We start from the raw sequence: 25,571 nt of genomic DNA, 5'->3' as shown, positions 1-25,571 counted from the left end.
TGAACCTTTAACAGTAAAGTATATAGATTTAGTGTAGAAGATGAAGAAAATGGTCATTTTATTGGTAATGTGGTTGATTAGTCTGGACTTTATGGACTTCTACTGCTCAGGCCATCAGCCATTAAGGAGCGAAGCATTGATGGAATGATCAATGTGTGGAGTTTCAGGTTTAGGAATAATTGGTCTTGATGATCCTAATTAAAGTATCATTTTTGTTCTTTCTGACAAACTTGTTGCAAGTTTACAATTCTTAAACAATGGAGTGGCTTTGTAAATCTTCAAGTTATAATAATAAAAGTTATTTTCTAAACATTGAAGATAAGAGAAAATTATAGATCTTTGTAAATAAATTACCTGGAATATTTTGGTACACTGTACACTGCTCCCCTTAACAGTTGGAAAAGACTACATTTCAAAAGCATGGATGCTAAGTCAATGCAAGCTCCTCTTCTTGTTGTTCGTATAACGGTCCTTCCTGAGAAGGAATAAGAATCTGCTTTATGTCTTCTGCACTGAGAGTCTCGTACTCGAGAAGGGCATTTGCAACTGCATGTAATGCCTTATCATGCTTTTAAAAAAAAGAAAGAAAAAAAAAAAAAGATGGTCAGAGCCACAGAAATGTTATATGTTCTATACAAATTTGAATTTTAGTAGGTAGAAAATTCTCTTTATTCCTTTGGTCCATACATATTTCATGTTATTGCATATATGATTTCATGTGATTCAATTAGAGAGCTGCTATTGGCACCCTAACTGTGATTCGAATTTTAGTAGAAAATTCTCTTTATTCCTTTACTTGTTACACCCCAATTTCTTAAATTATTTATCACACCCTAATTAAAGATTAAAACACACCATTCAAACATTACAAAGCATTATAACACATTCAAATGACTTCAACAGTTGTTTACAATTAGGATTAGGCCCATATAAAACCCTAAATCTACCAAATAGAAATTGGAAAAAAAAAAAAAAAGTTTCTATTGGCACCCAAACTTTTACTCGTTCTCATCCATTGACTTATTTTTTTATTCAAATTGGGGTATAATAAGTAAAAGTTGGGGTGCCAATAGCAGCTCTCTTCAATAAACAGAATATACAATATGAAGAGGGTTACCACTAGCAAGTTACCAGTTACCTCAAACAGTACTGCAAGAAGCCAAGAAATGAAAACTAGAACCATATCCTAGTTAAACTGAATCCCTAATCCCATACGGTTCAGCCCTATCTAGACAACATAAACCCTAGAAACCTAATCTTCACTTGTTTATTTTTGTGAGTTTGAGCACCTAGTTATCATGTTTCCAGGGATCCAGTATCAACTTCCATAAAGATATAAGTGCAGTATAATACATTAAAATCTTCAACTTGGATAGCACATCTTAGCAATCCAAATCTACAAGAAATTTAGATAACAGACTGTTTTTAACAATCAATGCATCAAAATGCATTACTGATAACTGCAGAGACTGAAGGTTAATGCTACAAGCAGCATATGCATGCATGTATATGTATATAAATTAGTTAACAGTTGTTTAAAATAACAGTAAATCAGATGTAAGACTTAGGATCACTCAATTGAGTCGGAAATTTTTGCCAACTAATAATTTTGATAGACCATTCATTCTTAGTTCTTACCGACTAGCAGAAAGGGTCCTTAGATTTTCTCTTCTTTTGTATTAAACAAAGAATGAATGAGATCTTATAGAATAAACCTTTTTTAGTAGAGCTTTAACACGATCATAAGCTTCTCTTAGGAGTTTCACCACCTGCAGTATTTATACCACACTCATCAATTATCATGAGCAAGTCATCAAAAAATTTATAATTTACTATTGCTAGATCCGTCATTGGGAACAACACAATTCAATATTTATAAAACATACTTCTGCATCAATGCGTGATTGCAACTCTGTACCAGGTTGCTCCTTGATATAAACTGGTCCAATTGCATCACTCATCCCACAAGTTGATACCTGGCATAGAAAAAAGTTTGCCATGAATCATAAGGATGACACTGAAAAGAGTTGTGTTCCTTTAAATGAACCTAGACATAATCACAGCTCTTTGGCTAGAAATTTTTCAGGCAATATAAAGGTTATAAAGTGACCTGCTTTCTCATATATATAGTAGAGTTCGCCCATGCCATGACACGGGCATCCTCTTTGGGATTAAGGGGTTTAAAGCGGAAAAAAAAAAAAAGTTAGGAAATATTATTAAAAAAAATTGAGGTTAAGGGGTAAAAAATGAAAAATAACAAAATGAGTAAAAGAAGTAAAGAGGAAATATAGTAAAATTAGAGGAAGTGAAGAGGAAAGGCAATAAAGTGGACCCCACAAAAATTGTAGTGTGGATGGAATGTTTATCTTGGTTGGATGAAAGTTTGTCCTCTACAAAAATGAGACCTACTGTGGTGTTTTATTATATATATATTCACTAGAGTTTCCCGTGCCTACAGCATGGGCACCCTTTTTGGGGTTAAGAGGGTAAAAGAGAAAAAATAACAAAGTTAAAAGGGGGTATAACTAAAAAATCTTTGGAATTAAGGGGTAAAAGAGAAAAAATAATAAAGTTGGATATGTATTATTATGAAAAAGATGGGGGGGAGGGGGGTGTTGAAGAGGAAAGACAATAAAATCGGAGGGGCAAATATTGGAAAGGGTAGAAGAAGAAAGAGAATAAACTTGGTGATATATTCGGAAGAGGAAGAAGAGAAAAGAAAACTTGTCCTCGAGATACATTTCTTATGGGGTATAAATCTTGAGACAAATAAGTAGGGTCCACTATTTTGTTTTATTATATATATAATAATCGAAAGCTTGAGAGAATGGAAAGAATACTTTGTTAAACTTTAATAAGAACTAAGACTTGCAATTTCTAGCAAGAAATCAAGGTTTTTCTTTTCTTTCATTTCAAGTCTTTTAACTCACAAGATATTTTAAAATATCAACATATATGGAGCATAGCCTGAAGTGAATACCATATACTCTGCAAGCTCGGTAGCCGTATAAAGATCACTACTTGCTCCAGTTGTGACATGTTCCTGACCAAAGATAAGCTCTTCTGCAACTCTTCCCCCCATACAAACATCAAGGCGTGCTAATAACTGCTTCTTGCTTATAGATGTCTCATCATTCGACGGGAGCTGTGTAACCATCCCTAAAGCAGAACCCCGTGGCATTATTGTGGCCTTGTGAATGGGATGTGCACCATCGGTATTGAATGCAACAATTGCGTGGCCACTCTCATGATACGCTGTAAGCTGAGAAAAAAGTTAAATATCTTAATGTCACTTCAAATAAATAAAATATGCATACCAATGCAATTTATGCACAATTCTATGTCGAATTCTCCTAGGTGGAATCAAAAGTACCACAAGATGGCTTGCCGATGGCTTGCCAATGGCATAGTTGTACGAGACTTACCAATCAGCAGGTAAGGACATATAACAGGCCAAATCGACCCTTATGGACAACCAAAACTATTCTACACATAAGATGGTTAGGACCATCCCAACTGGTTGATGTTGGCCTAGGAGATTTTTTATTTTTTATTTTATAGGTGGCCTAAGGGATTCCTAGTTGGGTCTGACCCTCTGTCATGTATGCCCCATGTATGTCGTTGGTTGACCGTTCTGGTCTACCCAAATAGTTAACCTGAGATTTTCTCTGATGTAAAACCAGACCAAACAAAGCAGGCGATAGAAGAGTAGTAGAAGGGCACCTGCTAGGGTTCCACATCACATTAGAAACATTTATTTATCATATAAAAATAATATAAAAAAATGTAATTTTCAAAACTTCAGGATTAAACTGCCGATTGAAAAAGTTGCTCATTTATTGTGACTTTTTCAGAAAGTAAAAGATTGTCACTATGCCTGACAGGTGTAATAATCTCTTCCATTCCAAGCTGTAGTGTAGAACACCAAAAATTTCAGCTACAGGTTCAACTTCTACTCTAGATTTCTCCTAGATAATATGCTTACCTTTTTGGATTCTTCTGATAGGAACATTGTTTTCCGTTCTGTACCCATCATTATCCTGTCTTTTGCAAACTCCAACTGTGAAGCAGTCAACTTCTCAGCACCTTCAACGGCAGCCTTAATGGCAGCAATGTTCACCAGATTTGCCAGATCTATTAAAAGGGAAAATGAGAGAAAGAGGAGATTTAGTGGGTGACGATGTACATGTCTCAAAAACATCCTTCATAAACATACTCTTATTGGCAAAATAGCCACATAGTATTGGGTGCAAATAAAAGTTGGTCCTGAGTTGGAACAAACAAAACACACCTGCTCCGTTGAACCCAGGAGTACCACGGGCAATTGAATTGACATCTACATCCTCATCCAATGGTTTATCCTGTAAATAGAGATCCAATATCTCTTGACGACCTCGCACATCAGGATTTGGAACAACAATCTGGAAGGAGACTGATTAGGTTTTGCAATATTCAAATGCAGGAATTGATAACTAAATTTTGATTACAGTGTGAAGATAAGACAAGAAATATCCCAAGTTCCATAAGACATGGAAGACTCAAGTATTCCCAAAAATTCAGCTTTGAAACCAAATGACGAAAGATGCAGGACAAGAAAACTGAGTTCAAAATCACGAGAAAGATTGACCATGAATTTAGTGTAGAAAAACAGAAGTCAGGCTAAATCAGACCAGTTAGTAGAGACCATTCAAGTATTATCCAGTTCTCAAGGTTCACATGACTGGGTGAACAACAATATCAGAAATAATATTGAACAAAAATTCAACTATAGCTGTCATAACGAATTTGCTAGCACCAAATAAGCATTTCATGGAGTTTGATAATAGGGATTGCTGGATCGTAATAGCATCTGAAAATTGGTGAAGTTTATTAAGCCCCTGACTTCTATCAACTCACTCTAAAGTAGGTTTTACAATACTTTGCTGGGATCAGCAAAGTATTTGTAAAAGAAGCACTAGATAAGCAGAATTCATCAGTAGTATTTAATGGGCCTACTTCTCATCAGTCATAAACATTTTTTTTTTCTGGATCAATTCATAAGAGTACAATTCCAAACTTCAAAATTAACTTCAGCCAAAACAACATTCCTGTTATCAAGATATCTAAGAAAAACTTACATGTCTGTCAAATCTGCCTGGTCTTGTTAAAGCAGGATCAAGAATATCGGGTAAGTTTGTCGCACCCATCAATATTATGCCCTACTACATAAGAAGATCTAACCGGATTAAGAAATGAGCAAATAAATTCATACGGCTAATTTGGTGAGAATATCCAAATGTACCTCATTCTGTTCAAAGCCGTCCATCTCAACAAGCAGCTGATGCAATGTTTTCTTTGTATGTCCTTCCCATTGCTTTCGAGTGGATCCAATTGCATCTATTTCATCAATGAAAATGATGCAAGGTGCCTGTGAATGATGGTAGATAAAAGGTGCAATAAGCACAAATGCACTAGATAACTGTCACAGAAGGTATGACACTTAAAAGAAAGACAACAATTACACGTAGAAATTATATTTGCAAAACAGGAGGACATCTTATTGAAGGATTGGACATGAGGAATTCTGAAAATAAAAAAGATGAAAACAAGCTTATTATATTCAGTTCGTGTTTTAAAAGACTTTAAAACTGATTTCGTGAAGTCCTGACGTAGTGGAATAGGAAATCAGGATTGCCATAATGATTTTACCCGCACATAATCTCTTTTACAGAAGCTAGCAGTCTATTTTTATATCAGAAGAGGATTTATAGTTTACAGAAGTTTGCAATCATGTTTTCATTATGTTCTTGAAGGTTGTTACACCACTGTTGTTCCCATAATAATTATTAATGTCTACCAGTTTTGTGTTTCTATATGGAAAACTGGATTAGAATGTTTCCCCCAGAAGAATTCTCACATCCTTGAACTTGAGGTGCCAGACTATCTTTTTTTTTTCCATAAGAATTTGGCTTCTAGGATTTTTTCTTGTGGTAACAGATTCTCATTGTTTCAGATATCTATTCATGCATAATTGAAGATATCATCATGACGTAGCGGAAGCGTGTTAATCAATAGATTTGATAGATTGTATTCAATGGAACACTCAAAATCAATTTGAATCAATAGATTCAATTAATAAACAAGCAATACCTTGAAAAAATAAAGCATAAAACGAAAAAGTAATTAAAAGAGAAAAGATAATTGAATTGATTATTGTTTTTTTTCTTGAATTTTCAGATTTGGAGGTCCATATATAGATAACTCCATCATAACAACTTATAATTCTACTAAAATACTAAAAATTAACATTCTTAACATAATACTAACTTTCAAATCCTATTAGAACTCAAATTGAACACTTCTAATTATAGCCTAAATAATAAAAATAAATTTAAAACAAATTAGAAACTAACAAAGAATTGTACTCCTAACATAATTATGAAATATAAATCCTACTAGAACTAGAAATAGAAATAAAACCTAATAGAATAAGAACATTGCTTAGAGTTGTAAATGTCCTACATCATATAATGTGCACCAACTGACAGTATGATGTTGGTCTAGATCCTCCATGGTAGGACACTAAGTCTCCGTCAACCCATAAGGAATTCATTCATCAGGAGATATTAGTGATAACGATTTTATACTACGAAAAAATAATAACAACAACAACAATCACCTTTTTTTTAGCAGCTTGAAATAAGCCCCGTACACGCCGAGCACCAACACCAACAAACCTGGAATAAAAAGACCTCACCACACATTAAGACTTTGTCCTAAAGATACCTAACTTCTTTCAATACCTTAAGAACTGGTTCATTAATTTCTAACCATATGAGAGTGGAATCGAGGAACATGATTTGTTTATATGATCCCAAATCTTGGATAAGACTTTGTTTTGTACCAAAGTGTGGGGCAATAACATAATGCATAAGCAAATATACAGCAGAAAGATACAAAAATGAAGATTACGAATGTCATCAAGGGGAATATGCATTCTATATCTGTGTATTCCAGGGACAAGCTTCTCCAAATGTTCAAACTGAAACCAATTTCAGGATTAAAAGTTGCTCAAATACTGACACATAATCCAGCATAAAAGTTTGTTTGTCTTAGGCCCTTAGTGGAATGGAAGCAGTCTGAAGCAAACCAGTATAATAACCTATGAATGATTTTTTCTTTACAAGCCTATCATACAGAACGATATAGAAACAAGTGATGGTTCAAAGATTAAGATGGCAAACAAGGATATCCTTAAACTGGTTCCACTTAAAGCCAGGAAGGGGCTATCATATTACATAGACAACATATGGAGAAGTTTAAAAAGAAGATTGAAAATCTCACATGGTCTTAATGACCTGGAGAAAGCTTATAATAAGACAGAATCTGGTGGGTGTTGGGGAAGAAATGAGTTTTGAGCTTGTAAATCAAAATCACTGGGGATATGTAAGATTGATGAGCATGAGATGCCCAAAACAGAGACCCTCTTTTAATCTCGATTCATTTACAGTGGGGGTGGGTAATTGGGGAATATCGATGATGTTGCCCATAGAATTAAGCTGGATGACTAATGTAAAGTTTTTTGTGACAGAAGCACGCCAAAAAATACAGAATCAGAAATAAGCACATTCCAGTGAGCCTGAGAAGGTAAAAGTGCACTAATAGGATATAAAGTGAAGAGAGTCAATTGATATGGTATGGTCAAATTTAATAAATTGGTCAAGAATGTGTTGGTGCAGGTTGAAGCAAACTTAAGAAATGAAAAATGATAGATGCATTTGTATCCCTTGCAATGATAAATAACATAAATTTTACTATATTATTACCATAGGACCACCAAAACTATTTATAGATTAACAAGGAAGATACTTACATTTCCTCAAACTCAGAACCTGCTCTATAGAAAAAAGGTACCCCAGCTTCACCAGCAATAGCCTTCAAAGATCCAAATGCAACAATCACATGTACAATTGAGGATGTAAATTATGGACCAAAAATAAGGGATAAATGTAGACAAATAAGCATCTGATTCACTATAAAAGAAAGATATGCACATTGAACTTTTTTTAGTTAGGCAAGTGAGATTTGTAGGTTTTGAACCAAGTCGTAGTGTCAACACTCAGACTTTAACCAACTTAGCAAGCTGGCATCTTCAGTTATGCACATAGAAGTTAACAAACTGGGAGTGTGGGTAGTAAACATAGGGAGGATTATCCACACTCCTCTATTTTCTTCCTCCACTTCTCTCTCGTTCTGAAGAACACCCAGAAGCCTCCCAACATCGTCCAACTCCTAGTCATTGAAATTTCTTTGGAAGCCCAGGTCCCACCTTTGTACTCTAGTAATTGCACATCTCCTTCGATATTCCAAAACTCATTTATTTGGATTCCTTTGTAGTCCGAGAAGGCATGAATGGATGGGAAAGTGCCTCCTCCCCACACCATAGAACCTCCCAAAATTTGACTCGATCACCTTTTTCCACATTATAAGCTACCCTTCCTGAAATCAGAATGAATGTAATCCTGTCCCATAGGAAGAAAGACATTAGTTTCCCTCCCATTGCCTATTCTGGCACCCATACCCATAAAGTCTTTGGTTCCTCCACACACCCCTGAATGGCTTTTTGAGATGAACCTTCACACCACCTTAACCATGGTGGTTCAATTTCAAGTTTTTTTTCCGAAAAGTTTGGTGGCTCAAACTTCTTTTCTCTCTCCCCCAATAATAGTAATGAGAATGAAGCATGACAAAATCTGAAAAAGCAACCTGAACAAGCTCTTGGCTTCAATGTTGTGCTAAGAAGAAAAGAAGTTTCCGTTTCTCTTGGTCCTATTAATAAAGGGGCAGCTCCAGGGATAAACATGTATAATAGAACATAACTTTCCAGATCATATCAAATAACTTTCCAGACATGCCGATAAGCCATGAGATCCAAAATTAGGATTAAGAAGGCTAAAAATCAGAAATACAAGATAAATAATGCCAATTCCTAGAGGCATATACCCTAGGTTGAGTGGGTTTTTAAATTCAAAAAGTGGCACTAAATACAAGGTATGGTGAACAAAATTGGCTAACACTAGAAATACTTGGCAAAAAAAAGCGTAGCTAAGGACTATATTTTAACTCAAAAATAACATATCAAATGTGCCAACCCAAAAAACTTCCCTAGTAGCACAAGCAAGTTTATATTTTCAAATAACTACAGAAAAAGGAGTAAGAAAATCATAACACAAGGTAAAAAATTTGGACAATAATATACACATAACGCCTTACCTTAGCAAGCAGTGTCTTTCCTGTCCCAGGGGATCCTGTCAAAAGAATTCCCTGTGAAGTCCTATTAGACTCAGTCATAACCAAAATGCAAGAAGAAAGCAGAAGCTACACTAAACGATACTACAAAATGACTAATAAAACAACTAATCAAGGAATCAAAAGGCATCAGTGCCACACATAATTCAAAAAATAAATACCAATATAAATTAAAAAATAGATAATCAATTAGAAAAATATAATTGGGTGAATTACTAATTCGTGAGCTGAAAATGAGTTATTTACAATTCCGGAAAGTTTTCATTTTAATTGCCAAAACGTGAACAATCATGTTTTCGTTAAAAAAAAATTCAGAAAGAACTGACTATTTCGCAGGCTTAAAGTGACAATTTTGCAGCTTCAAAGTGAAATTGTCACTTTAAACCTGCGAAATAGTCACTTTAAAAACCTCTGAATTCGTTATCGTTCACATTTTGGTAATTAATATGAACAGTGAGCTGGAATCGTAAATTCGTCAAAAGTGGATCACTTTTTTGTAAATATCTCAATATAATTAGATATTAAAAAAAAAAAAAAAAAAACTAAACCAATAATCGTAGCACAGAAGAAAGCATGAGCTAACCATCCATAGTTTCTGTTTTGCTTTTTCTTCTGAAACCATTTCAAAAAACAAAGCATGGTTTGTGTAAAAACTGGAAAAAAATAGTTTCCTTAAAATATTAACTTAGCAATATTTTTGTTGTATCTTTGTTCGAACTTCTAGCAAACATTACCATATCCATCAAAGAAAGGAAAGAATTGCAAACATAGAAATATACATGGAAAACCATCTCCTGTGTACTACTGTAGAAGTATAATTCATAGGAACTTAAAGATCTCAACATACCTTGGGCAGCTTCCCTCCAAGACGAGTGAACTTTGCTGGATTTTTTAGGTACTCTACTACTTCTTCAAGTTCTTGTTTTGCATCATCACAGCCTTTAACATCCTTAAAGGTTTTCACATTCTGCAGGAAAGTCAATTAATAGGTGAAAGGAAGAAACATGCAGGTTATATATCATATATCAATTGATCCATAATAACTGATAGTTTTGGATGTGGTATGTTGAACAACTAAGGATTTAGGGTTCTTATTGGATAAATCAAAAAGGTCTAGGGTGTCTGATGTAAAGATCATATGAATCTGGAAAAGAAGGTTTAGGGTTCGGGTTGTGGGGGGATATTTTTAACAAGGTAGGGACAGGAAGATTAAAGTTATGGGCCCTGATGGACAAGCCAACAAGTCAGAAAAATATTGTGATAGTAAATGATATCAACTAATTATGTAATCAAACCAGTAATATAATTCCTTTGGGCCGTGATGGACAGTTGCAATGGATTATATAATTGCTTAGAAAAACTTTCCAGATTTTGTATGGAATTTGGATTTGATTATGAGGTCCAAAGAAACACAATAAAATCTGATTTTCAACCTCTGATTTGTGAGCACAGCACCTGCGTCTACAATGCTACGACAGCACCCAATCTGTCTCATTTTTCAAAATAAAGTACAAGAAAAAGATATTTGAAAAAAAAACATATATATATATGCAAGTTAAGTCTCATAAGAAAACTCATATAAAACTAGTATCATACAAATTGCAAACCCAAGATAGCTTGGGCATAGAGTATCAACATCTACCTTTTCAGGCATGACTTCTTTGTTTAACTCCTTTGGGGCATATGAAGAACTTGAGCCAACACCAGAAGCACCTATTCCACCTAAGCCAGCTACATATTTTTGAAGTGCAGCTGCACCCATTACCCTGGAAAAAATGCTTGTACTTTTAAACAATTGAAAACTCCAAGAAACGTTAAAAGAAACAAGGTCATGCCTTGATGTAACAACAATTCAAAACGTCATGTATTTCAACCAAAAATGCTATGAATTCATTTGTGTTGGGAACTTGACTGTGTTGAATGAAACAGATAAGTCCCAACAGGAAACCTTAATAGGCATGTAGAAGAAAACAAAATCTCCATAATTCAACAAAGCCAGAAGCGCACAAGGTAATGAAGACCAAAAAAAAAACGATAATAACAGGAAAAAGAATGAAGAATTTTCATTAACGAATAGTATCAAGTAAAAAAGGTGTAGGGATATGGAACAACATCATACCACATCAAGCCAATAACAACCGTAAACAAGATAGTTGAGATGAACTCTTGCACAAAACGTGTTGATTTGTTTGATGCTTTAGGGTCAACCTAATACAGAAAGAAACCACAAGCTAAGCATTGCAAGCTGTAAATGAAGAATATTACAAGAACACAGCTGTTGGAGGACACTCAAAAACACAGCAATCTATCTCTCATTTTTGATGATGAATTTTTCTTTTTTTCCTTTTGAGAAGTGAAGCAAATGAGTAATTATCACAAAATATATTCCACAAACAGCAAATGAACCAATTTGTAATAATGTATTACTTCTTACCATCACCACATGCAACGGCTGCTTCTCAGATATGCCAAGGCTAGGAAATGGCTCGTCTGTATTCTCAGATGCACGCTGCTTCAACTCTTGCAACTATTTGTAAAAGGTCAGCAATTAGTCATGGCCGACTGTTAACTATAACAAAATCAAATACTAAGAAAATGAAAAATGAGAAAGAACATATTCGAATTTTGATGTAATATATCCTATATATGGAAAAGTAAACACATAGGAGTATCTAATTGGAAATCAAATCAAAACACTAGTTGAATCCAAAAACTTACGTACTCAACAAACTGATACTAATTTAGAGGCAGACATTTTCCAATGCTAGGGATTATGGATTGAGGAATATTTAACATTCATGAGCCACCCAAAAATAAAAATTGACAATTAAAAGCAAGTTCTGGGTTGGCATTACCAATGCTGGAAGACTGGAAGACTTTCCAGATTGCTCATCCGGAAGATATTCTTCTATTACATTTGTAACCACAAGAGCTCGAAGATATTCTGCAACTCCTTTACTATCTACTGCACAATCCCTTTGTTCAAAACGCTTTATGACAGACTCGGGACTGCCAAGAAAAATAAATCGGGAATATTTTATGATTAAATCCTAAACTATTATATATTTAAATGCCAAAATGATGTATAAATCTAATTTTATGATTAAATCTTCAAAAAGAAGAATAAATCTATTTTTTTTCTTTGAAGATTTAATTATTAATTAACAAGAATATGTTTAATTAAAATTACAGAAAAATCAAATTGTGAACATTTTTTAACAAAATTTAAAAAAAAAATGTAATTTGATGAAAAAGATAAGATTACAGAGTTGAACCTGTGCTTGTTGAGCTCAGCAAACAGAGCACTCTGCTTTACTGCGTCATTAGGATTGGCATCAGCTTCAGCAATCAGTTTTTCCAATCGCTTCTCTTGTCGCCAAAATGGCCACCAATTCAACCACTTTCGGAATCCGAGCTTTTCAAATCCACTTTTTGCGGAAGCTAACACTCCCAATAGAAACACTACTACCGGTAATCTACTCACTTCTCTGTCTTTTTCCAAAGAATTTTCAGATTCTGTCACAACTTCTACTTCAGAGCTAACATCTCCTACCGTAGAAACCTCCATAACAGATTCCTCCGCTTCAGGTTCGGAACTTCCGCTACTAAATTCCTCAGATAAATCGTAATTTTGTTTATGTTCAACATCCGAAATCGAATTTTGATCAAAGAAACTCAAATCTGAGCTTGAATTCGTATTTTCTGACACCATTGAACAAAGGATCAGTGATTTGTGTTGGTGATGGTGAGATCTCCATGAACGAGATACAAAGGAGACGGAAGAATTGAATGAGTGGATGCGATGAAAATTGGATAGAGAGATGTGAGGAGGCTTTGAGGAAGAAATATGATGAGAACACGAAGGTCTACAGAGAAGAGAAGCTTGAAGAGCCGTCATGGCGAAGAGAAAACTAGGGCCTTAGAGGATTCTCTTTGAAGAACCTCTATCCCTCTCTGTACTCCATTTCTCCACCTCTGTAATTGGTTTAAACTTTTATTAGACTCACGATCAAAGAAGACTGAAGAGTGAATTAGAGGCAAAACCTTATCTAATCGAGAAGGAGAGTCTTAATAGAGGGAAGAGAGATATTGTACATGTCCGAGTCGTAACTCGTTCTACGATGACCAATATTTTGTACATCGTAGCTGCAAATGTAACAAAATCTTTCTTTCAAGTTAAACACGTGGCCTCACTATATTAGTAGTTTAAAGAGAGACATTTTACTTACTAACTTATTAAATATTTGAAGTCTTATAAGAGTCGATTTTTCTCAAATGGCCCTCTTAATTTCATGAAATAACTCAAATCCAAAAAAAAAAATCTAATTTTTTTTTCTTTCGACTTCATGACTTGATCCAGGGTTTTGAAAGTGAACGACTACCATACTTCCCCATAACTTCAACTTTTAAAATTAAAATTTCATGATAAAAAATTAACTTTTTTCGATATTTTTTCAAAATTCATATAATTTTATCCTCTACAAACCTAAAACATCATATCACGGTTTTGGATGCCATAGGTTGAACCCAAGGACCCTTAGTGAGGGTGAAATCATTGCTTGGTAAGGCTAGTTAGACTCTATTTTAAAGGCCATATGACATCGGCGTGCCGACGAGGTTGGAGTGTTGGACCATGGTTGCTCAATGAACCATCAATTTTTGTGAAGAATAATGATTTTTTGACAGACATACTCTCATGATGTGGCATGTAATAGAATCATAAATTTTCTTCCTCGAGATACACAAGTACACATGTTTATGAGGATGTGTAATTGGGCATCTTGAGGAAATAAAATCTACAGTTCTCTCACATCCCACATCCGGAGAGTATAGGGGGAGTCAGAAAATCATGACTCTTTTGTGAATGTTATTTTCATAAGAAAATAGATAATTTAGAAGATATATATTTAAAATTTTTTAAAATGTATTGACTCCAACAAAATTGATACCATCCAAATTCCATCCACAACAATTGGATTGGACTAAAATCCAATCCAGTGAAAATCCTAGTTTGATCAATACACGTGTGAATATTATTCATGTATCATTATTAATTTAGATATTTATTTATCTATTTTGATGACGGGAGTATTCAGACCCATAGGTTTGATTAATAAGGGTGAGACAACTAGCTTCTTAGAGAACCATATCTCACCCAAATGCCCCCGGTAGATACAATACCCTACAATCCACACATACTGGGTAAGTTGGGATAAATCCTTGCAGATAGCCAATAAGGGGGATTGAACTCAAAACCTCTCCCTTTTTGGAGGGAGGCCTTGGCCACTATACCCATCTCTCGCTGGTTTATTCCCAATTTATTTAGAAGACAATATTTCTATTATAAACATTTCAAAAGTCATCAAACTCCTATTAGATTTGTTTTTCCCTCTTTTTTGGCCAAAATTTTAAATGAAAAAGAAATGAATTGTACCCAACCCAAACTATTCCCATCGGGTAATTTCCCCGTATCCAACAAAGCCTCACTCCGAATATTTGGGTCGACTATAATTTTTGGGGGTGGCAAATTTTTACATCAACAACCACGATTGCTCAAATTTCACCATATGCAAACTCATCAACAAGGAATTAGCCTCCATTTTACTTTCTTTGGGCCAAGATTGCCTTCATTTCTTTCACCCATCAAAAGAAACAAAAAAATCTCCCATTGTTCTTCCTCACCTATTGTTTCTCTCATGCAATTTATTGGAGTCTATAATACCTTGAAGGAGAAGAAAATTTCACCATTCACACAAAAGACATGAAAAAACATAACATTCCAAGAGGGCCATGAACTCAAGTTACTATAGAACAAACTTAATTGAAAAACTATATCAAACAATTCTATACAACAAGTGTATCTTGTTCCAGAAAAGGGAAAAAAAAAGCCCTACAATGGAAATGACAAGGAGCTGTCCATGCATTCATATTGAGATAGATAAACCCTCTATGAAATATATTCTTAATATTTGTTCCTCGTTGAATCTCTCACGAACGAAGCTCTTCAATTCCTGACTCATCACACTAGACGACAGATTCATTGCTTCAAATTCCATGGATTTGATTTCTTAATCAAAGAAATCATCCATGCCTGAACCCATCAGAATACATTGTTTTACTGTTTCTTTACTCTCCATTGCATCATTTTCCCAGATAGCTTTGAGGCTTTTACCTTAGCACAGAAGTTGGAAGCTTTGTACTTCATTTGACTCTTGGCAGCCCTCCTAAGGAAGCTCGTTAATGATAGTATACACTGAACCATAGCGAGTGATTTGTCTCATTGAATCCCATTTGAACTTTTCAGCCTTGCTCTTAAATTTGTTCCTGAATGAGTGTTCTTTGTACAAGTACTTATATCACCATTGATTGGCTAGGATGTGTGTTTAGATGCAAATCTTCCACTAGTTGACTGCAATAGAAAGTTGGCTGAGATGGTTAACGTGTGCTCTAAGGGAACACATTAAGGTGCATTAAATACACCTTGGAAATAAGCATTTGGGGTATTTTTGGAGGAAAAAAAAAGGGGACACTTCTGATATGAAAATCAACTCCCAAGGTGTATTTAATGCACTTTGACGTGTGCCCTTAGGGCACGTGTTAACAAAACCCTATTACCAGTAGTCATTGCAGGAGCACTTCCCATCCATGAAATGGTGAAACCGAACACCATCCCTAAGGAAAATTTCACGACTGCTTACCCGAGACATGTATTTCACTGCATTATGACAGTCGGCACAAACTCTAGTGTTCTTTATAACCCTAACGGGTCCACTTCTTCTCCTGATCAGTCCTTGAGTAACAGCCAACTTCTCAGTGTGACTTAGCAAAGCCTTCTCTTTTTCAACCTCGTCGATGTTTTGAAACACACAGCTTGTATCAGGCACATACCCCAATTTCTTCATTTCCGAAACCAACCGATATAACTCAAAATATATCTCTCCTATATCAGGATGGGATTTCCCTTCGACACTGAAAACATGGATCGTCTGATCTATTTGTGTCCAGCTCCATCCTGGCCTACTCTTAAGCCCTACAAAACCCATCATATCTGTAAGATTCACGACATCTTCCCACCGGTTTGCAATGCTGTACAAGTTCATCATTAATAGATAATTCGCAGAATTATACGGTTCTAACTTGAACAGGTACTTTGCTGCAATCTCCGCAAGCTCCAAATTTTTATGGATTCTACATGACCCAAGAAGTGCACCCCAAATGCTAGCATCCGGTTCTAATGGCATTGTTTGTATAAAATCCCAAGCTTCATCCAAATACCCACCTCGTCCAAGAAGATCAACCATGCAAGAGTAATGCTCAAGTGTTGGGGTTACATTATAATCCTTACTCATATTATCAAAATACTTCCATCCTTCATCAATCAAACCCGAATGTTTGCAACCCGAGAGGATAGCCGTTAAGGTTATACTGTCTGGCTGTATACCCACTTCGCACATTTCAACAAAAAGTGAAATCGCTTCTTTCCCGAGTCCGTGTATGGAAAAACCCATGATCATAGAATTCCAAGAGGCTACTGTTTTATTCCGAATCTTCCTGAAAACCAGATGGGCATAATTTAAACTACCTGATTTGCAGTACATGTCAATGAGGGCTGTATCTACAAATGTATCTTGGGTAAAACTGTTTCTGATTGTGAAGCAGTGTACTTCTTTACCCCTTTGTAGCAAGGACATGCCTGCACAAGCTCGGAGTAAGCTTGATATGGTGGCTGAATTGGGCTTGATTCCTTGTTGTTGCATTTGGATGAAAAACTCAAGTGAGTCTCTGTAGTTCCCCATCTGAGAACAACCCGAGATAAGAGCAGTCCAAGAGACCACATTTGGGTACAACCCCAACGTTTTCATTTGGCACATCAAGGCCAAAGCTTTCTCACTACGGCCCCACATTGAAAACCCGGAGATCAAACCATTCCATGTGACTAAATCAGGCTTGATACCTTCCTTTTCCATTTGATTCAACAAGTCCAAAGCTAAGTCAAAAAGCCCATTAAAGGCATATCCCGAAATTAAACAATTCCAAGCAAAGATGTTTTTATTCTTCATATAATCAAATACTGCCCTCGCAACCATTAAGCTACGATTCTTCACATACATGTCAACCAATGAAGTTCCGACATATACATCAAACTCAAGCGCATTCCTTATCACATAACCATGAATTTCTTTCCCCAAAGTCAATGAACCCAATTCAGTAATTGCCTGAATAACAGATGTGATGGAGCTGGAATTAGGTCTGAAACTCACATTTTGCATTTTCTGCAAAATTATCAGGACTTTCTCATAGGATCCGTGAAGGAAATGGCCTGATAAAAGACAATTCCAAGTTACCAAGTCAGGTTTCGTCTCAGACAATTCCATTTCATGGAAGAGCTGCCATGCCTCATTAAGATAACCATTTAGAGCATAACCCGAGATGATTGAGTTCCAAGTGACTGTTGTAGGTTTTTGCATCAACTTGAAAACAGTTCTAGCCGATTCAAGTTTGGAATTTTTAGCATACATGCTAATCAAAGAATTACCAATCAAGAAATTTGATTCGAATGCAGAACGAATAACATAGCCATGGATTTGCTTTCCTTCTTTGAAAGCTTGCAGTTTCCCGCACGCTTGCAGAACCTTAACAACACTAAAACCATTAGCTTCCACCGACGAAAATTGCATCTCTCGAAACAAATGGAGAACTTTTACCCATGACCCACTTTGTGAATTAGCCATTATTGCTTTGTTCCACAAAGAAACTTTTCGAAGGGGCATTTCAACGAAGACTTGATCGGCATAATTAACGCCCCAACTACTTGCATAGAAGTCCATCAAAGCACACTTCAAATCGAAATCCGAATCAAAACCCATCTTTATCAGATATGCATGGATTACAACTCCCAACCAAAAATCAGTTGAATCGGCACATACCGTCAGAAAAACAACAAGATCTTTACTGCTAAAAACCAACCCCTTGTGATGTAATTCCCTGAAAAATTCTAAGAGTTCATGTGTTCTCCCCCCTCCCTTGTTTACTTCTTCAATTAAAAAACTCAATGGGGAAGAGTTTTTAGCAAAACCCATGAAGAATAACATTGAAGCAGACTGAAAATCACCAAATTTCAAGTACATTCTAATCAAATTTTCCACCAAAGCATCAGACTTCAAATTTTCTGCTTCTTTTATCATCTTGGTATGCATCTGTTTGACTAAAGTCAATGATTCTAAATTTCTAAAGTCAACTAAAACTGGTCTTGAAATTGAGGTTTCTGCGACTCCAAGAACACAAGGGATAAGAAGATTGGCTCTGTTTCGCTTTTTGGTGAATGGGTTTTGAGGGACAGAGAGATTGAGTTGATGAATTGTGGTGGTTTTATCCATTGAAATTCGACCGTTACAAGCAAAATCAGAGGTGGTTGGGTTGTGAAGAGCCCTTCATCTCATTGTGTTTCCGCCAAAAAAAAAAATGGTACTTTTTTAAAGGTTATCTACTTTACCCAATAAATCTTTTTGTGTGCATAGAATTTTTCGAAGAAGACGAGCAAACAAAACTCAAATCCAAAATTAATCATAATTAAACAATTCAAACTCGACAATTGTTGCAGAAATTAGTGCAAATAAGCAAATACTTGCAAGAAATCGAAGATCCTGAAAACGATTAAAAAAATTGAGGGTAAAAATGTCAAAAAAATTTGGACCATTTCTCGATTTGTGCGTGTCATCCTTGCGCAGGGGCCATGCTAATCTTCTCTGTATCGTTCCAATTTTATCGGATGTCTCCGAAGAGACAACTATCATGCTGAACGTGTTTGTATATAAAGGAAGCGCTAATCTTACAGCTTGGCGATGTGGGACTATTTTTAGTGTTTTTTAAGACCCTTACAAATATACTCTCAAGACACGTGTGGCATCTCGGGGCCATCTAAAGGGACTATAAGGAGTTTGGCTACGCACTAAAGATCCCCAGTTCGATCCTGGGCAGCATCATTTTACACAAAAATGTTAAGTTTATAAACATAAAATTAAAAAAAGAGTTTGGCGGAAAAGAAACAGCCAGGCTAACCTGACTAGCTTAGTAAGATTTCAAATCTCACTAAGGGACATGAGCTCACACTGTGGCATCTAAAAACATGATCTGATGCCAAAGCGATGTAGAGGAAATTTTTTTTAAGAATCTAGTTTGAAAAAAATTTATTTTTTGTCACTAAATTATAAATTTAAATTTAGGAGTTTGATGGCTACTACTTTCAAGACCTTATATTAAGCTTGAAACATTATTATTATTATTATTAAGAATATAAATTTTCTGTGATATCTAGAAAGCTGTGGTGTTGGATTGTCAATTTGGTAATCCATCTAGGCCAACGACCTCTAGTAAAATGTGAAATCTTACTAAGTTAGAAAAGAAAGTATTTTTCTAAAGGAAATTCTAGGTGGAACCATCTATGTAAAATCCACAATTGCAGCTTTGAAGGTAAAAATATGATAGAGATAGACTACTTTTTTGTGTGTTTAAAATAACAATTATTTAAACATTCTTTTGAATTATAAAGTACAATAATCTTGTTACGTGGCATTTGGTAGGGCAGTCGATCGTAATCGATCAGAAACCAATCCGATAAGGATCGGATATATATTGGACCATAACTGATCTAATAATTGGATTGGATCATTGGGACAACAAAGAAAGTTCAATTAAATAATAGAAAAACAATAGGAACAACTGAAGAAATAAAATTCAGTTTTCAACTCACAAAGTAAAAGCATAGGAAACAAACTTAGCACAGAAAAGCAAATATCACAATGAAAATTCTTAATTTTTCATAAGTGTAGGTAGATTCCTATTTCGCCTTTTTTTTTCATTTTTTTCCCCAATTTACAAATGAGTGGCAACAATTGCATTCAAACTTGGCGAATTTATAATATTAAAAAATTCGTGAAAATAAATATTTAGTAAAAAAGATAAAGAAATTTTTGTATTTACCTATTCAAAGGGTTTTCTCTCCAACCATATTAAGTAAATATAATTTTTCACAAATTCAATTACAATAAAATATTTCATAATTATTGTCGTTTTTATCGTCAATAGGTAGAGAGAGAGAGAAAGAGAGATAGAGAGAGAGAGAAACTCACTATCTTCTTTCGTCTCTCTCACTTTCTCCCACTAAAATATTTCAAAGTAGAGATCCCCAATCCAAATGTATTGTAGTGATTTTAGAAGTTTTTGACTTTGTAAAATGACAATTTAGAGAAGATACAGAGTCGAAGCCCAAATGCAATGGAGTTGCTCTTAGTTGTATTGGAACTTAACTATTTACCCACTTTGAAATCTGGATGACTTGCTTGATGCTTGACTTAACTTTGACTCTGAGTTAAAATCACATTTAAAAGGTCATAATATGAACCATATTTATCTAAGAAACAATGGTAAGTTAATGTAATAATTGTATTTATATAGTCATATAGAGCACAAGTGAGTAAAAAAATTCGGGGGAGGGGATAAATGGAGCTCCATGGGCCTGGGTCGGGTAGGGTTCTCATATTGAAAGCCCGGCCAACTCTAACGGGTTAGTTTGGTTGTAGGCCCATAGGCTTAAGAAGTTTGCCGAGTTGTTTTGTCCTACCCAGCCCATTAATTAGTTAGACAGAAGACTAAGGTTAAAAGGAGCACGTGTCATATTAACCCTTGTCCTTTAGGACCACCATAAGGTTGACAGCTGGCGAACTGGACAATAGGACGACGCCTCAGTTCATTGTCAGCGTTTCCTCCTCCACAGGAATCGTGGGTGGACATGTGAAGCGCAGAGACTGACACGTCACGTTGATGCAAATTCGCTGTACTACCTAAGACAAAATGTTTGCTATTCCTGTAAGTTTGATCTCGTGATGGGACTGTACAGAAACAGTCACCTTGATTGATGATTAAGTAATTATTTATTGGATTGTTGATTTTTCATTGTTACAGTTTTGATCATTTTAATACTTAATTCTAAACTTTATAAATTAGTAATAAAATATTTTTATTTTATTTATTTATTTATTTATGTACGAGGCGATAAAAAAATTTTCTTTTATAAATGATGAATTTATAATAATAATAATACTTTTGAATAAAAAGTTAATTTGTAATTTCTCATATACCAACGATTGATTATTCATAGGGTTGGCAATGAATCAGATGAAACTATTTTCATATCCTTGTAATTTCTTGTATTCGACTTGTACTTAATTTTCGAACGGATATCCAAATCGGATATATACATCTCATTGTGATGAAAAAATCTTGATTTTGGGTTATACATATATTTTATTGTGAATTTACAGTATTAAGCTCGGATAAACGGATACATATCCATATCCAACCTTAAAAATATTCAGATAAAAAAAATTACGGATAAATTTACCCGATTTTTTAAATGGATAAAAAATTTCTAAAGCCGTACCCAAATAACTTAGGTAGAGATGAGTCAGTATATAAATATTATCCAACCCATTGCCGGTCTTAATTATTCAAGCAAAGAAATTTTTTGAAAAGAAAGTATCATACAAAATTATTATTTGTAATTGTGTAGATTATGAATTGGCGTTACATAGAAGAAAAGAAAAGACTCTACATCATTTTAGATTTTAATCTTAGATAAAAAAAAAATATTTACTTTAAGATGCCCTTAATTAATATTTTTATTAGATAATCAATATTTTATGTAAAATAAATTCACTAGCCAGATATTGAAAGGAGACTCGATTCTTATCAAATCCATAAAATAGATATCCAAACCAAATTGAAAAATGACTAGATCGATGCTGGTGGACCTAACACTGAATGATTGGTTTCAAAAATCTTTAATAACTTTATTTTTAGGTATCTTTGTAGACAGGGGCGGATTTACAGTGGGGACAGTGGGGGCAATTGCCCCCACAAGAATTTCTAAAATCAATAGGGAGGTACTAATAATATATAAAAAAAAAAATTAACATTCCACTGCTTTACCCGCATAGAAGTTTTGAAATTTTTTCTATTTGTAATTTGCCCCCACAAATTTTTTTAACATTCTACTGCTTTGCCCCCATAGAAAATTAGAAAATTTTTCTATTTGTAATTTGCCCCCACGACAACAAAAACCTGGCTCCGCCCTGCTTGTAGATAGCGGATTGGACTTGTATTTGGGCTTTTCCCAGTCCATAGGCCATGGTCTTGTCCAAGGACTAGTTCCAAGGGCACGTGCAACACCCACACATTGCATGTACTAGGTAATGGTGACCCCTAAGGAATTAATGATCAGATGGGGTATCGAACTCACAACCTACGGGTAGTGACAACTTTTCGATCTGAAATTGCCATTGAGCCAACCCTGCAGGGTTGAAACCTTGGATAACTGGATATCCATTGACACCCTTACTTCAATGCGAATCGAAGATTAATCTTATTTATACATTCTTAAGGCCTTGAAACAAAAACAAAAACAAAACAAAAAAAAATTAATATTGATTTTCTTTTATTTATAATAATTATAACAAAAGATTCTTTGAAATTTCTAGAAAATATTTTTCAAGATAATATTTTTACTAAAATTCAGTACGAGCACAGGGTATATTTGGACCTTGTAAATGGTTGCTACTTAATAGTACTGTAGTAGTTACAGCTTGCACTCTCCTTGGAATTGCAAATCTTACTGAAAATTTTCTTAGTTTTCAGTGAATAGGGCCCACATTGAGCAACAAGAGCCTCATGGTCCCCTGCCCTGTACTCACAAACCCCTCTCCAAGATCTGAAAATGAAAAAACTTTTTACCCAATCAGAGACCACCACTTGGAATTGATTATCCGTATATAAGCCAAAAATTAAACCTGAAATGGCGATGTGCTTAAAACCCTAGATACTTTTCCTTGAGATAAGAGTGAAAAGATATGTGGTTCTGAGAACACCACCTCCTCAACAACGTGTGAATTGCAGTTTAAAAAAAAAAACAAAGTCACTCTAGGAAGGTTCTTTGTCCTCAATTTTAAGTAAAATCCTAAGGGATTTTGTTTTTCACTACATTTATGTGATAATCATATACATGTTTCCTCGAGATATGAGAAAAAATCATCTACGATTATGTGAGCACTTCCACGTCAGAAATGTGATAATAGCAGTAAATACAAATGTCACCCCAGGCCCCTATCACGTGAATCTTTAATTTAAAAGGGCACTTGAGTAATTTGATAATTGCAATTTCTTTCAATCATTAGCTTGAGATTTTCCATGAAAAAGAGAAATTGAAGTGGGGTGCTTATTTTAAGTTCGACCAGCCTTACTAAGGTTCATCCACCACCGTAAAAAAGATCTCGAGATACGTAAAACATCTTCTCGAGATTTTAATAAATCAGGAGTTTTTGTTTTACGCATCTCAAGGTTCTTTTGATGGTGGATGAGTCTTAGTAATGCCTTTTTCCCCACTATCATAGTAAGGAAAGGGTTTCTCTATAAAATTAGATAGAACAAAGAAGGAGGAGATTATTAAGAAAAGCATCTTTTTCTCCAAAAGAGAATTGTGGGTTCTCATGAACTTCCCAAGTCTTCTTTGTTGTCTATTTGTGTATAAATAGCAATAATGTAGAGTTGAAAACTACTGAAAAAAGAAGAAGAAGTGAGTAGTAATGGGAAGTAGTACAAGTGAATTATACTTTGTTTTCATGAATTTTGATCCTCAATACGAGCGTCTTCGAGCTGATCGGTTTGTTCTATATTTTTATTTTTTATTTTTTTATACAAAATAATCTGTTTAAGTTTCTTCTTATAAGAGTACTCTAATACAAGTGTTCTATACATTCTTGTTGGTTTGTGTTTAATAGAACAAAAAAAGGAGCTTTTGAGCTAGATTCATATATGAGTAACAAACATGATGAGCTTTTGGCAAGTATACTTGAACCAGGATCCTACAAGAAAAGATTTTCTTTGGTAATTGTTGATGGGTTTGCAGTTGAAATTAGTGATGATCAGGTGATTTTGGTGTTATTAGTCTCAAGGGTTTATATTTATTTTTAGTTATTTTTACCTAAAAGTTACATTTTTATTTGTTTTGTTAAACAGGCAGAAGTTCTTAGATCTGTAAAGGGAGTGAGGGTTGTAGAGAAGAACCAAGAGATTGCCTAATATTGTAGGAGATAAAGAGGACTTGAAGTTTCCTATAAAAGTCAAAATGGGTTTTTTTAGATTTTTTTTATCTTTTTATGTGTAATATGTTGGAGGAAGTATGAGGTTTATTTTGTGTTTTTTTTTTTCTACCTTTTGACTGAAACATATCTAACTTTTGGAAGATTGGATTCTCTCTCTCTCTCTCTCTCTCATATGATTAAACAAGAGAGTTGCTAATGCCACACCAACTTTTACTAATGCCACACCAATTCCAATGTATATCACCATTGAATGGCACCTGATTGGTGTGGCAATAGTAACCATCTTCTTGAACAAATAGAAGTGTTCGGTCTTTGAGGTAGGGCTGTCAATGGATCAGGTTGGGTCAAGTGGGAGTAATCCGGTGAAGATTGGATCAGATCCAAAACTGATCCAACAAACATCAGCTTGGGGTTTTTGGATATCAATATTAGGGTCGAAATCTAATCCAATAATAACAGATTATAAGACTGATTCAATTTGATGTACACAATTTAAACCAATTTTACATGCTTTCCCAATTTTAATCGGATCAGGCTCCTATCAGATCGGGATGTGATTGATCCACAACGAATCCAATAGGTCATAAAATTGAATCCTTATGGCACCTCTAGTTGTCAATCCCGATTCAAAGTTATCATAACGAATTGGATTTCGGGTTTTATATCTAATCAATCCAACTTTAAGGTCCAAAGTGCTAGGAATCCACTTAGGATAATCTTATTCCATCTACAATATTATGTAATTTTTTTTATTCTTAAAAACAATGTTCGTAAATTGTAATAAAATATTGATGATTTTTAGTTATTAGAACTAAAAGACATCAATAGTGTGATATTAGAAAAAGGTAAAATGGTGTTCAAAATACACAATTCATAGAAACCTCAAAAAAAAAAAAAAAAAAAAAATAGAAGAATAAGTTTCAATTATCAATAACACACTAAATATTTATAATTAAAAAATAAAAATATAGATTATAATTGTATTGTTGTAGCTAGTCGGATATGGTGAGTAAAATATCGACATTAGTGATATTGGCAAATCGTAATAATAGTGAAATGAAATGCAATCAAGTTATGAACATGGTATGAGTGAAAATATAACCAAACAATAGACCATAGAGAAATTAT

The 25,571-nt window shown here is 34.7% G+C and overlaps 3 protein-coding genes and 1 non-coding gene across 5 annotated transcripts; 1 reads left to right on the top strand and 3 right to left on the bottom strand.

Moving 5' to 3' along the window:
* Positions 1–319: 319 nt before the first annotated feature.
* LOC147393838 (ATP-dependent zinc metalloprotease FTSH 11, chloroplastic/mitochondrial-like) lies at positions 320–13,391 on the bottom strand. Of its 2 annotated transcripts, none has more exons than XM_086456973.1 (17): positions 12,564–13,391; positions 12,144–12,297; positions 11,723–11,815; positions 11,408–11,496; positions 10,931–11,054; positions 10,136–10,255; positions 9,253–9,287; positions 7,853–7,914; positions 6,660–6,716; positions 5,282–5,409; positions 5,118–5,198; positions 4,292–4,421; positions 3,986–4,134; positions 2,981–3,262; positions 1,887–1,976; positions 1,716–1,769; positions 320–568 (listed from the first exon to the last, which is right to left on the bottom strand). In XM_086456973.1, the coding sequence occupies exons 1-17, from the start codon at positions 13,184–13,186 to the stop codon at positions 428–430; spliced, it is 2,412 nt and encodes an 803-aa protein (XP_086313099.1). In that variant the 5' UTR covers positions 13,187–13,391; the 3' UTR covers positions 320–427. The 2 variants fall into 2 exon arrangements, with proteins under 2 accessions (XP_086313099.1, XP_086313098.1); XM_086456972.1 differs by having other exon boundaries at positions 5,282–5,407; positions 6,659–6,716; positions 9,253–9,303; positions 12,564–13,389.
* Positions 13,392–15,079: 1,688 nt separating this feature from the next.
* LOC147393837 (pentatricopeptide (PPR) repeat-containing protein) lies at positions 15,080–19,070 on the bottom strand. Its single transcript, XM_086456842.1, has one exon. It carries the CDS (start codon positions 18,663–18,665, stop codon positions 15,900–15,902), a length of 2,766 nt encoding a protein of 921 aa, XP_086312968.1. The 5' UTR covers positions 18,666–19,070; the 3' UTR covers positions 15,080–15,899.
* Positions 18,971–19,073, bottom strand: LOC147393836 (U6 spliceosomal RNA). The gene has a single exon (XR_015182460.1). It is a non-coding gene; the product is annotated as a U6 spliceosomal RNA (small nuclear RNA).
* Positions 19,074–23,826: 4,753 nt separating this feature from the next.
* On the top strand, positions 23,827–24,528 carry LOC147393835 (subtilisin-like protease SBT2.5). Its single transcript, XM_086457144.1, has 3 exons — positions 23,827–24,001; positions 24,120–24,267; positions 24,358–24,528. Exons 1-3 carry the CDS (start codon positions 23,925–23,927, stop codon positions 24,418–24,420), a joined length of 288 nt encoding a protein of 95 aa, XP_086313270.1. The 5' UTR covers positions 23,827–23,924; the 3' UTR covers positions 24,421–24,528.
* The last annotated feature ends 1,043 nt before the right edge of the window (positions 24,529–25,571 follow it).

The sequence above is a fragment of the Akebia trifoliata genome, chromosome 10 (genome assembly GCF_017979445.1).
Source record: "Akebia trifoliata isolate Shusen 1 chromosome 10, ASM1797944v1, whole genome shotgun sequence".
Taxonomy (NCBI): Eukaryota; Viridiplantae; Streptophyta; class Magnoliopsida; order Ranunculales; family Lardizabalaceae; genus Akebia; species Akebia trifoliata.
The sequence above is the reverse complement of the archived record's forward strand: the minus strand, read 5'-3'. Positions and strand labels throughout refer to the sequence as shown.

Excerpts from the sequence above, each read along its gene's own strand:
- LOC147393835 (XM_086457144.1), top strand. The coding sequence starts at position 23,925 with ATGGGAAGTAGTACAAGTGAATTATACTTTGTTTTCATGAATTTTGAT. Across the intron at positions 24,002-24,119 it reads GAGCGTCTTCGAGCTGATCG|AACAAAAAAAGGAGCTTTTG; the intron begins GTTTGTTCTATA and ends TGTGTTTAATAG. Across the intron at positions 24,268-24,357 it reads TTGAAATTAGTGATGATCAG|GCAGAAGTTCTTAGATCTGT; the intron begins GTGATTTTGGTG and ends TTTGTTAAACAG.
- LOC147393837 (XM_086456842.1), bottom strand. The coding sequence starts at position 18,665 with ATGGATAAAACCACCACAATTCATCAACTCAATCTCTCTGTCCCTCAA.
- LOC147393838 (XM_086456972.1), bottom strand. The coding sequence starts at position 13,186 with ATGACGGCTCTTCAAGCTTCTCTTCTCTGTAGACCTTCGTGTTCTCAT. Across the intron at positions 4,422-5,117 it reads CAGGCAGATTTGACAGACAT|ATTGTTGTTCCAAATCCTGA; the intron begins GTAAGTTTTTCT and ends GTCTCCTTCCAG. Across the intron at positions 3,263-3,985 it reads TATCAGAAGAATCCAAAAAG|CTTACAGCGTATCATGAGAG; the intron begins GTAAGCATATTA and ends CTTTTTTCTCAG.